This window comes from Sapajus apella, unplaced genomic scaffold (genome assembly GCF_009761245.1).
Source record: "Sapajus apella isolate SASKATOON/1434 unplaced genomic scaffold, GSC_monkey_1.0 scaffold12, whole genome shotgun sequence".
In the NCBI taxonomy this organism is placed as follows: domain Eukaryota; kingdom Metazoa; phylum Chordata; class Mammalia; order Primates; family Cebidae; genus Sapajus; species Sapajus apella.
In genome coordinates, this window is record NW_022436952.1 from 26,789,929 (window position 1) to 26,803,616 (window position 13,688).

Consider the following 13,688-nt stretch of genomic DNA (forward strand, 5'->3'; position numbering starts at 1 on the left):
TAACTAAAATACTCATTGAGGAAAAGGAACTTACTCACATCTGATAAAGGATATTTACAGACAAAGATATCACTAACATGATGCTTACTGGTAAAAGACTGAATGCATTCTCTCTAACACTGGGAATGAGGCAAGGATGTCTGCTTCTGCCATTTCTATTCAGCATTGTATTATAGTCTGAGCTGTACAAAGAGACAGGAAAAAGCAATTAAAGCCATCAGAATTTGAATTCTGTCTTTGCTTATATACAGTATGATCACATATGTATACACACACACACACACACGATCCTAATCAATCTACGTAAAATCCAGTGGAACCAATAAGTGAGTTTAGCAAGGTTGCAATATACAAGGCCAACCTACAAAAATTAGCTGTGTTTCTATATAGTAGCAACAATCAGAAATTGAAATAAAAATAACAATATCACTTCTAAGAGCATCAAAAATATGAAACACTTAGGGATAAATCTGACAAAAGATATATAAGATTGATACTGAAAACCACAAAACATTGCTAAGAGAAATTATAGGAGACCTAAATAAATGGAAGAATATACTTTTTGATAGGCCAACAGACTCTATATTGTGAAAATATCAATTCTTCCCAAACAGATCTATAATTCAATACAGCCACAATCAAGATACCAGTAAGAAGTCCCAGGCCAAGAGCAGTGGCTCATGCCTGTAATCCTAGAACTTTGGGAGGCCAAGGCAGGTGAATCACCTGAAGTCAGGAGTTTGAGACCAGCCTGGCTAACGTGGTGAAATGCTGACTCTACTAAAACTACAAAATTTAGCCAGGTGTGGCAGGCACCTGTAATCCCAGCTACTTGAGAGGCTGAGGCAGTAGAATCTCTTGAATCCAGGAGGCAGAGGTTGCGGTGAGCCAAGATCACGCCATTGCACTCCTGCCTGGACGACAAGAGCAAAGCTCTGTCCCAAAAAAAAAAAAAAAGGAGTTCCAAGTTTAGGAAAGATAAGATGGAATAAACACATTCCACACTGTCTGTCTCACAATGAATGCAAATATACATTTTGTATAGAATGCATGGAGCAACTATATGAAGACTCCGAAAGTAAATCAACGCAGGCATATTGGAGAATACTATGTTTGAACATATCACCCGAGTAGCAGTGACTTGACTATATATTTTCCTCTGGTATCCCCCAACCTGAACTCAGTGCAGCCCAAAACCCAATATGGACATCTATGGGGACAGAAGGGGCTCCAGGAGGAAACTCTCTAGATCTGCCTTAAGGGGCAGGAAAGAGATCTCCTAATGTTCAGAGTTCAGAGATCGCCCACTTTTTCTTTTCTTCATTACTTTGCACCCCAGTTCCAAGCAAACCTTGGTAATAGTGGCAGCAGCAGGAGAGGAGGGCAGAGAGACCCTGAAACTCTGAAGGAGGAAAACCTTCCTCTCCAGTGAGAGGAGCTGTGCTCCCAGGAAGGTGAAATGAATCCTCGATAGTCTCTCTCTCTCTCTCTCTCTCTTTCTTCCTCTGTCTTCCCATTGCCTGGCCCCTGACGCAGGCATGGCCACATGAAGTACATCACAAAACAAGGTAAATAAATCCAGCTTTTTGGCCAAGGGATCAAGAATCTCAAGGAATCAGCATGTATCAGGGAGATGACAGTAAGGAAGGAGCTCAGGAAAGCAACCCTTTAGAGAACCTGTGGAACAATACCAAAAGGTCTAACATTTGCATCATCCAAGTCCCAGTAGGAGAGGGAGAAAAATGTGGTATAGAAAAATATTTGAAGAAAGCTTCAAATTTGGCAAACTCCCCAAATTTGGCAAAGACATAGACATAGAATCAAGAAGCTCAGCAAACCCCAAATGAATTAACATAAAGGAACCCATACTCAACAAGTAGTCAAACTGCTGAAGACAAAGGACAAAGACAAACATCTTGCAATAAGCCAAAGAAAAATGATATATTACTATAGAGAATCAACAGTTTGCATGACTGTGGCTTTCTTATCAGAGATTATGGGATAGAAGGAAGGAAAACAATATTTTAGAAGTGTTGAAATAAAGAACCTCCGAGGCCGGACGTGGTGGCTCACGCCTCTAATCCCAGCACTTTGGGAGGCTGAGATGGGTGGTTCACGAGGTCAGGAGTTCAAGACCAGCCTGGCCAAGACGGTAAAACCCCATCTCTACATATTAAAAAAAAAAAAGAACCTCCAACACAATTCTCTACCCGGTGAAAATATCCATCAAGAATGAAAGTGAAATAAAGACATTCTCAGCTGAAGAAAAACTAAGAGAATTACTGTCACTATTTCTCTGAAATGACACCAGAAGGAAACTTGGGACATCAGAAATAAACAAAGAGCAACAAAATGTTAAATATCTGGGTTAAATATAATAGACGATTCCTCTCCTTTGAGTTTCTTAAAACCTATCTTCTGGTTGAAAACAAAAGTTAGAATGCTGCCTGATTAAATTTTTCATGTATGTAGAGACACAAGACAACTGTGGAGCAGGACTAAGGAAAATAGAAGATGGTAAAATCTCTAAATCCCACTTGAGGTGCTAAAATATTGATTTAAGTAATGAAAAGTCAAATGTATATGCTATCATACCTAAAGCAACCACTAAAATTTATAGATATATATACACACACACACACATATATATGTATATATACATATAATGTGTGAAGGTATATATAAATGCAATTACATTTAAAGGGATACCAAAAAGTGTTCAAACAACCCAGAAGAAGGCAAGAAAGAGAAAACAGAGTGAACAAGCAGAAAACAAATATAATTGTAAACCAAAATGTAAATAATCACACTGAATGTAAGTGAATGGTCTAAACACATCAGTTAAAACACAGATTGTCAGAATGATTTTTTTTTTTTTTTTTTTGAGACAGGGTCTCACTCTGTCACCCAGGCTGGAGTGCAGTGGTGTAATCTCAGCTTACCACAACCTCTGCCTCCCAGGCTCAAGCAATTCTCCTGCCTCAGCCTCCCTAGTAGTTGGGATTACAGGCACAGGCCACTACCTCCTGGCTAATTTTCGTATTCTTAGTAGAGACAGGGTTTCACCATGCTGACCAGGCTAGTCTTGAACTACTGACCTCAAATGATCCACCAGTCTCAGCCTCCCAAAGTGCCAAGATTATGGGCATGAGCCGCCACACCCGGCCCAGAATGATTTTTTAAGTGACCCAACTATATACTGTCCAAAAGAAGCTCCCTTCAAATATAATGATATAAGTAGATTAAAAGCAAAAGGATAGAAAAAGATGTGCCATGCTAACATAAATCAAAAGAGAGCTAGAGTGGCTATATTCGTATCAAACAAAAAGACTTTAAATAACCAGTGGTAAAGCAGGAAGGAGTCAATTCATGAAGAAGACATAACAATTCTAGATGTATATGTATTTAACAACGGGGATTTGAAGAACATGAAGCAAAACTGACAAAATAAAAGGAAAAATAAATAAATTTACAATTATAGTTGGAGAGTTTTACACTCCTCTCTCAGTAATTGATGGAACCAATGGAGATTCCATTTGCTTTCCTCTGGTACTCCAAACATGGACTCAAGCAAACCTCCCACCTCAGCCTCACGAGTAGCTGGAAATATAGGTGCACACCACTAAGCCAGATAATTTCTTCATTTATTTATGTTTGTAGAGATGGGGGTCTCACCATGCTGCCCAGGCTGGTCTCAAACTCCTGGTGTCAAGCAATCCTCCCACCTTGGCCTCCCAAAGTTCTGGGATTACAGGCATGAGCCACCATACCTGGCCCAATTTATTTTACAGGCAAAGAAAAAGGAAGCAACACCATTCAGATGAATTACAAGAAGAATTAGAATCTCAGTCATGCAAAGGCAGACCCAGTTTCCCCAATGATTCCTGTCAGCTACAACATTTTGAAGTATATTAACATCAAGCCCTGAATATGCTTCTTATTTTAAATACTGTGGTATAGTGCAATTCATTAGCCTTTTTGAAAAGCATAGAGAGGATTTGAAGTCAAGCATACCTTAAAGAAGCAAAGAGACTGATAGTCGATACCAATCACCCAGATCCAGAAGTGGGGCAGCAAGCACGGAGCGCAGGCTGAGTATCAGACCTGATTGTGTCTAATGCGTTCTGATGACACCTCTGCAACAGAGCATTAGCATCCATGCTGTTCCAATTCTCCATACTGCATCTTCTACAGAAATAGATCGCTAAGTAAAGAGGAGAAATAAAAAAGTTTCATCCAATCTTCAAAAAAATGTTAATGTCAAGTAAGGAAAGATCTGTTACATTATAATATTGCATCTCAAAGTCAGCGTGGTGAAAGAGATGCTTAATTTCTTCTCTTCCTTCTTATTTGTTGTGTCAACAGATCAAAAGGCAAATGTACTCTAAAACTAAATCCAAATATCTAAAATTATTCACCTTTCTTTACTGCTTATTATCCCTCATAAATAATAACTAACTAGGACCTGGAACTTTTATTTTGCTCAGAAAGAAAAGCTTAGTTATGGCAATAAAAATATTCCTGTAATACAAACTAAAATCAAAAATCAAAAACCTAATATTCCCTTGTCTGCTCTATTGATAAGCAATAGAATCAAACAAATTAAAATTAGAATCAAAGATTTTAGGAGTGTCAGTGACCTTAGAGATGGTTTAGCTAAACAATCTCACTTCACAGACTGGAAAGATGAAGTTCAAGCATTGTAAGAAACTTGTCAAGGTAACACAGAATACCATTGGCAAACAGCGGTTGGAAAACTGGCTGCCTAACCACGAGTTTTGTGTCCCTTTGTTTATTAAATGCTGTCTTTTCACAGTGTTATGAATGTAAAAGCCTAGAAAACCAGCCTCGCTGGCTTGTAAGTAAGTAATGACGGGGGATATAAAGTACTCTAACCCATTGTGAATTGAAAGTAGATAGAAACCTCTCGTGAACACCTGGGCAGTAGAATAACTGAAATAAACAATTTTCCTAGTTGCTACAGCAGAGGAAAGAAATAATGAAATTGACTTTATCTATGTAAAGAATGAAGACAGAAACTGCAATAAGAAACCTGGCATCACTGTTCAACCAAAAGCTAACATTGATATTGGCTTTTTTGTTTTGTTTTTTTAATTGTACGTTAGGTTATGGGGTACATGTGCAGATCATGCAGGATTGTTGCATAGGTACATACATGGCAAGGCGGTTTGCTGCCTCCATCCCCCCCACATTTTCTATATCTGTTATTTTTCTCCATGTTATCCCTCCCTAACCTCCCCACTCCCCGCTGTCCCTCCCCTAGCCACCCCCAACAGACTCCAGTGCGTGATGCTCCCCTCCCTGTGTCCATGTGTTCTGATTGTTCAACATCCACCTATGAGAGAACATGTGGTACATGATTTTCTGTTATTGTGTCAGTTTGCTGAGAATGATGGTTTCCAGATTCATCCATGTCTCTACAAAGGATACTAACTCATCATTTTTTTATGGCTGCATAGTATTCCATGGTGTATATGTGCCACATTTTCCTTGTCCAGTCTAACATTGATGGGCATTTGGGTTGGTTCCAGGCCTTTGCTATTGTAAACAGTGCCACAATGAACATACGTGTGCATGTGTCTTTATAATAGAATGATTTATAATCCTTTGGGTATATACCTAGTAATGGGATTGCTGGGTCAAATGGAATTTCTATTTCTAGATCCTTGAGGAATTGCCACACTGTCTTCCACAATGGTTGAACTAATTTACACTCCCAGCAACAGTGTAAAGGTGTTCCTATTTCTCCACATCCTCTCCAGCATCTGTTGTCTCCAGATTTTTTAATAATCACCATTCTAACTGGCATGAGGTGGTATCTCAATGTGGTTTTGATTTGCATTTCTCTAATGACCAGTGATGATGAGCATTTTTTCTTATGTTTGTTGGCCTCATATATGCCTTCTTTTGAAAAGTGTCTGTTCATACCCTTTGCCCACTTTTGAATGGATTTGTTTGTTTTTTTCTTGTAAATCTGTTTTAGTTCCTTGTAAATTTTGGATATTAGTCCTTTGTCAAATGGGTAGATTGCAAAAAATTTTTCCCATTCTGTTGGTTGCTGGTTCATTCTAATGATTGTTTCTTTTGCTGTACAGAAGTCCTGGAGTTTAGTTAGATCCCATTTGTCTATTTTGGCTTTTGTTGCCAATGCTTTTGGTGTTTTGGTCATGAAGTCCTTGCCTATGCCTATGTCCTGAATGATTTTGCCTAGGTTTTCTTCCAGGGTTTTTATGGTGTTAGGTCTCATGTTTAAGTATTTAATCCATCTGGAGTTAATTTTAGTGTAAGGTGTCAGGAAGGGGTCCAGTTTCTGCTTTCTGCACATGGCTAGCCAGTTTTCCCAACACCGTTTATTAAATAAGGAATCCTTTCCCCATTACATTTATACTGTTTTAGAAAATGTAATCATTATTTATTGTGGATGATTTTACCTCATATGACACTTCTGACATTGTGATTAATAAATACAAGTTGTGCTGCCAGAAAAAAGGTAAGTATGCACATGTTCCATAGGTATGCACATGGCTATGTAATATCAATATATCTCAAGTTAATGAAAGTGTTCATTTACGTAGGTAATGGAGACCTTTGCATTTTGATCCATAGAACATAGGAGGATGTTTTTAGTCTGTCTCAAAGCTTTATGTGTTTACATTTTATATCTGCAGATTATTTTCAGAAATAAGTTTTGCTTCCACAGTAAGAGTGAGCACTTTCGTTTATGTATAAGTTAAAAATAATTGTTAGTAATATGTACTTCATAGGAAAATTTCTTAGACATATGCAAGCAAGTGAAAACAATTAGGGCCAGTGGTATTAACTACTTTCTAAAATTTTATTTTTATTCGTAAGAAGGCATTTAGTTAAGACCCAGTTAATATAAATATAATCATCATTGTTTGTTTAAGGACTAGCCAGAGATTGCTGCTGTCCTGTTTATTTTACAGAAAAGATAGCTAGATTGAAAATTCTTCGGTGGACCTGGAGCTAATAAATCTATCTTTTACCACTAAAAGAGCATTATTCTCATGTCATAATGAGAATAATCATTTACATACTTGGCATAATAAATGCCTAAAAGACATTTTATTTTCTGAATATATTTCAATTTTTTTCTTGCTATAATGGGGATATTGTAAATTATTCATTTGCATTAATGGTATTTCTTAAAACAATAGATGTAACTGTAACTAAACCAATCTACAGACTATTGTAGGCCTTTGTAAATTCTGTTGTAGGTACTATAAACTTTGTTCAAGTCCTTATCAGCAGATTATGTTGTGAATATGTTTGTACATTGTTAAAATATTTTTAAGATTATTTAAGTATCTTTTTGAAGTGATAGCTTTGAAGGTGCAAACATTTATGTTTATAAAATTATACTGTTTACAAGGCAAAAATAAATAAATAGAGCTGAATGAAAATTGAAACACAATATATCAAAAGTTGTGGAATGCAGCTAAAACAATGGATAGAGGGAAATTTATAGCATTAAATACTTATATTAGAAAAGAAAAAAATGTCTCAAATCAATGTTCTAAGCTTATGCTTTGTTAAGAAACAAGAAAAAGAAGACCACAGTGAACAAAGAAAGCAGAAGGAAAAAAAAATTTTTTTAAAAATTAACTAATAAAATAAAGAGAAGTTAATGAAATTTAACACAGAAAAATAATAGAGAAAAAACTAATGAAACCAAGAAGATGATTCTTTGAAAGATCAATTTTATTGATAAACCTCTAGTTAAACTGATCAAGAAAAAAAGAAAACAACTTACAAACATCAGTAATAAAAGAGGGAACATTACCACAGACCCTAGACACATTACTGCAGACCCTACATACATTACAAATACAGATGTGACAACCAGGATAAAAAATTACTTGAAACAAATCACAAAAGTTCACTCAAGAAGAAAGTTATATTTAAGTCCTATATCTATTCCCAACATTAAATTCATAGTTTAAAAGCCTCAAGTAGGCCAGTCACAGCAGCTCATACCTATAATCCCAGCACTTTGGGAAGCTGAGGCAGGTGGATCACAAGGTCAGGAGTTCAAGACCAGCCTGGCCAAGATGGTGAAACCCCATCTCTAACAAAACTACAGAAATTAGCCAGGCGCAGTGGCAGGTGCCCATAATCCCAGCTACTTGGGAAGCTGAGGCAGGAGAACCACTTGAATCTGGGTGGCAGAGTTTGCAGTGAGCCAAGATCACGCCACTGCACCCCAGCTTGGGCGACAGAGTGAGATTCCATATCAAAAAAAAAAAAAAAAAAAAAAGCCTCACACAAAGAAAACTCCAGCCCTAGATGCTTTCACTGACAAATTTTATCAAATATTTAAGAAAGATGTAATGCGGGCCTGGCACAATGACTCACACCTGTAACCCCAGCACTTTGGGAAGCCAAGGCAGGTGGATCATCTGAGGTCAGGAGTTTCAGATCAGCCTGGCCAACATGGAGAAACCCCACCTCGACTAAAAATACAAAAATTAGCCTGATGTGGTGGTGGGCACCTGTAATCCCACCTGCTTGGGAGGCTGAGTCAGGAGAATCGCTTGAAACCAGGAGGTGGAGGTTGCAGTGAGCTGAGACCACGCCATTGCACTCCAGCCTAGGTGACAGAGTGAAACTCCTTCTCAAAAAAAAAAAAAAAAAAAAAAAAAATAGATATAATGCTAGTTCTACCCAATCTCTTCCATGATACAGAATGTGATAGAAACTTTCCATCTCATTTTATGAGGCTAACTGTACTCTTCTTAAAATCTGACATGGACATTACAATAAAAGAATACTACAGAACAAGATAGCTCATGAACACAGATGGAAAATCCCTCAACAAAATAGTAGCAAATTGAATTTAGCAAAATAAAAAAATCATAACAAGCGGGGTTTATCTTGGGAATGCAAATCTATTTTAACTTTTGAAAATCAATCAATTTAATTCAGCTTATCAACAGCCTAAAGGAAAAAAAGACATTTGATCATCTTAATAGATGAAGAACAAACATTTGACAAAATTTAACATCCATTCTTGATAAAATCTCTCAGCAATCTAGGAAAAAAACAAAAGGAAATTTCTCTGCCCGATATAGTGCGTCTATAAAAACAAAACAGAAAAACTCAATGAAAATCATTCCTAATGGTGAACAACTGAATGCTTTCCCCCTAAGATCAGAAACAAAGCGAGGACATCTGCTTTCACCACTCCTAGTCAACACCGCACTGGAGGTCCTGGCCAGGGCAATCGGCAAGGAAAAAAATGTCATACAAATTGTGAAGGAAGAGATAAAACTTTCTCCATTCCCAGATGGCAAATTGTGTAAAAAATTCCAAAAAAACGACCGAGAAAAAAGCTACCAGAACTAATAAGTGAGTTTAGCAAGGTTGCAGGATACAAGATCAGTATACAAAACTCAATTACATTTCTTCACCCTAGATTTTTTCTTGGCAGGACAGTTCTCCAAGGAGCCTTAGACCAACCCAGTTCTCCCAGTTTGTTGTTTGTAGTTCTCAAGAATGACTGCAAAATTTGCTGGGGATACAACACCCTGATATAAGGAGGAACTGACCAGAGCAGCCTGGGCTCTCTTCCAGTTCCCCCACAGAAGAGGGACATCCTTCAGGGCTTTATCCCAGACAGTCCTGGTGCTCCTGAGGTGCAAAACGCAGAGTAGGCTGCCTTCCAGGGTCCCACAGTTGCAGCACAAGTGGGGTACATGCAGATAAGATTCCACCCTACTTCCTTATTTTTCTTATCTGCTATATACTTAGAAACTATGAAAGGATGCTTTCACTTATTAAATGATTTTCCAACATCTTAAAGTGAGCATGTGGTTTTTCTCCTTTGATCTGTCAAAGTAGTGAATTCTATTAATATAGAATAATAGAATTAATCAATTTATTAATAAAATGGTGAAACACTTTTGCCCTATTAAAGACAAGCTACATGTCAGGCACAGTGGCTCATGTCTGTAATCCCAACACTTTAGGAGGCCAAGACAGGAGAATCACTTGAGGCCAGGAGTTCAAGACCAGCCTGGGCAACATAGTAAGACCCCATCTCTTAAAAATTGTTTTTAAATTAGCTGGGCATAGTGGCATGTTGCCTATACTCCCAGCTACTCAGGAGGCTGAGGTGAGAGGATCATTTGTGCCCAGGAAGTCAAGGCTGCAGTGATCATGCCACTGTACTTCAGCCTAGGTGACAGAGCGAGACCCTGTCTCAAAAAACATGTTTTTAAATACTACTGCCATGATGCATATTAAATTTGTTAAATCTATATTTAGAATATTCATTATGATGAATGTATCTTGTTCATAAACAAGACAGATCTGTCAATGTTTTCTTGTCCTGTGCTTTTCCAGTTCTGGTGACAAGATTATACAAGTCTCAGAAATGGAATTGGTTGCTTCTCTTTTTAATTTTTTTCTATACTTGTAATTTATTTATAAGCTTCACATGCAGTAAGTCCTCTGAATCTAAGAATCTGTGTCTTTCTTCAGTTCTAGGAAATGTATACCCATTATTTGTTCTATCACTCATGTCTCTGTTCCTCCCCTCATCTTCCCAAACCCCGGGTATTCTTATGAATAGATATTGCAACATTTGACCCCATCCTCCAAGTATAACTTTTCTTTCATTTTGCTCATTTCTTTATCCCTTTGTACAGCACTCTGAGGGAATTACTTACCTCAAATTTCAAGCTTACTAATTTTATCCAGCTATGAATTACATGCTCTTCACCGGTATATTGAGTTTTTTTTTAACAAGAATATATATATTTTTTTCAAGATCTCTATTAGGATCTTTTTCATAACTATTTGTTTTCATTTCTCATATGTAATTCCTTCCTTTATCTCTCCAACAATAACTATAGACTTTTTTTTTTTTGAGACGAAGTCTCGCTCTGTTGCCCGGGCTTGAGTGCCCTGGTGCTCCGCCTCCAGGGTTCAAGTGATTCTCCTGCCTCAGCCTCTTGAGTAGCTGAGATTATAGGTGCTCGCCACCACGCCTGGCTCATTTTTGTATTTTCAGTAGAGACGGAGTTTCACCATGTTGGTCACACTGGCCTCAAGCTCCTGACCTCGTGATCTGTCCACCTCAGCCTCCCAAAGTGCTGAGATTACAGGTGTGAGCCATTGTGTCTGGCCAACTACACACTTTTTAAAGTTTTCTCCTAATGCTGTATTGACTCCTGTATATTTTTCCATTTCCATTTGTTATCTATCTTAGTGGAGTTGGCTTTCCTCAAATATTCTTTGTCTTTACTGTGTCCTTGTCATCGTGATTGGGAGTCTCTGCTGGACCGCTGGGTGGGAACTGCTGCCATAATTTTGAGGGTTTTGGTTGAGGGCGTCACAGTACGCTGCAGTTTGTTGGTTTCTCACCTGAGTAGTGATACATCCTGTTTCTGCCAGGTGTGGCCAGCCACCTAAAGTACCACCTGCTCTCTGATCCAAGCTGCAACCCTACTGTTCTCATCTAAAGGCACACGGTCTTCACCTTTGCCCTTGGCCCACGGGAGGAGAATGTGCAGCAATCAATCAACCTGGCTGCTCCCCACTGAACACCCCAACAAACCACACCACGGGTAGCCCCAAGGGTCTCTTCTGCCCTGTTTGCACCGCCTCTAGTCCTGAGGCAACGTGCGGAGCTCTCCCACATATACCCTCCTCTAAAGTTTCTCGGTATGATCTGCCATCTGTTCTCTGTCTTTTCCAGAATCCTGTGGTTTCTAGTGGACTGAGAGTCCCCTTTCTTGCTTTCAAATGGAACTGTGTATAGTGTTCGTTTGTTCTAGTTCTCTCATGTCTATTATTTCTATGCATTTGGTATAGGGGAGAAAGACTGCAGTGTGTGTTCAGTCCACCATCTTTTTTTTTTTTTTTTTTGAGATGGAGTTTTGCTCTTGTCGCCCAAGCTGGAGTGCAATGGCACAATCTCAACTCACCACAACCTCTGTCTCCCAGGTTCAAGCGATTCTCCTACCTCAGCTTCCCAAATAGCTGCGATTACAGGTAAGCACCACCACGCCTAGCTAATTTTGTATTTTTAGTAGAGACGGGGTTTCTCTATGTTGGTCAGGCTGGTCTTGAACTCCCAACCTCAGGTGATCCACCCCCCTCGGCCTCCCAAAGTGCTGGGATTACAGGCATGAGCCACTGTGCTCGGCCACCACCATCTTGAAATTGATGCCCTCCCTCTTTGCGTCTCCCCTGTCCCCTCTCCTTCCACAACCCCATCCCAGTAGCAAATACCTGGCCCTTTGACCACGGGCTCAGGAAGCTACCAAACCTTCTTCTTAGGAAAAGGATTGAAAATCTCTTGGTGTTGATTAGTTTCTGCCCGTTACCCTTTGGATATAACTTCTGGGGTCTGAAGTCGAGAGTCCAAAGCCTAGCATGCCCCACCCCTCCAAGGGGTCTTTTGCCCAGGTAGAGTCCAGCATAGATTTTGTGAAAATAGACTTTATTATAATAAAGTGTCTTTTTAAACAAATTCCCCCACCATTCCACACCCCTGAAGACCAAAGTGGGGGTGGGGATTCAGTCAATCTCCCACCACAGCAAAGGGAACATGCAAAGAGACCCTCACCCAGTAGAGGATGGGGGATGGAGTGGGTAGGGTAAGGATGGAGAACCCCTACCCCGCTCTGAACAGGGAATGTATGAAAATAGCTGCATAAATCTGTCCTTTTCTCCAGCCCCTGGACTCCAACAGGGGTGAGAAGAAAACTATGCAAAAGAGAAGTTGAATCCAATGAGCAAAATAAGGCAAACCCAACTCCTGCTTTTGGCTCGCTGGCCCCAGGGTCTTTGCAGGCGAGACCACACAGGAGCCAGGAGGCCCCGACAGGGAGGGGTGCAGCACGATGGGGGCGGGGTGGGGCCCACTTTGGCTTGGGCTTTCTCCTTCCCGGGCCTGTGCGGTGGAAGCGAGGTGGAGGAAGCTGAACGGAGGCACTGAGTATGTACATATATACACGGCTCCGCCCACCTGCCCGCTGGGGAGGTGGGGCTCCAAGAGAATCCAGTGCAAACTTTCCTTCAGGGGAGGGAAGACATGATCAGGACAGCCAGAGCCATGGGGGTCACAGGCTCCTTTCTCCCCCAAGGGCCCGTCTGGGACTGGGGAGGGTGTCAGAAGGGACTAGCCCAGCATGGTAGGACACTAGTAGACGAGGTGGGTGGACCAGGACACGAGGGTCCTGGGTCCAGTCCTGGCTCAAGTTACATACTCACTGTGGGCTCAGTTTCCCCTCCTGGAGGAGGAAGGTGCTTCTCTAGAGAGTTCGTCCTTAAGGAGCCCTGACCTTCACCAAGGCTCTTTGGTCCCCTCTGAGTGCCACAGTGTTAATGCAGAAGAACAGGGGCTCTGGGCCCAGTCTGAGCCTTCCCTACTCAGCAGAGATGGTGATCTGGGGGCCTCTCCGCCTCTTCCTCCTGCAGGATGGGCCACAGCTTCACTCTTTCTTCCTAGAGCCCAGCCTCCTGAGGAGCTGCTTCCCCTTGGAGAAGAGACCCCACACCTTCTCGCTTCTGCCCGGGGGCTCCCCACGTTCAATCCTGGGGGAGCTGCCAGGGTTGGGGGCACAAGGCCCACCTGGGGGGCCCAGGGGCCCTTGTGTGGCACAGACCCAGTCCTGGAATGTGAGACAGAAGGAGCA

The 13,688-nt window shown here is 40.5% G+C and overlaps 1 protein-coding gene across 5 annotated transcripts in view; it reads right to left on the minus strand.

Moving 5' to 3' along the window:
* Positions 1-12,469: 12,469 nt before the first annotated feature.
* TSPOAP1 (TSPO associated protein 1) overlaps positions 12,470-13,688 on the minus strand; it is a 29,694-nt gene continuing 28,475 nt past the window's right edge. For all 5 annotated transcript variants that reach the window (XM_032280620.1, XM_032280617.1, XM_032280619.1 and 2 more), the window contains one exon: positions 12,470-13,664. Coding sequence is in view for 1 of the 5 variants with exons in the window: in XM_032280621.1 (XP_032136512.1) it covers positions 13,485-13,664 (180 nt within the window). In the remaining 4 variants the exon portion in view is untranslated. The remainder of the gene's footprint in view (positions 13,665-13,688) is intronic.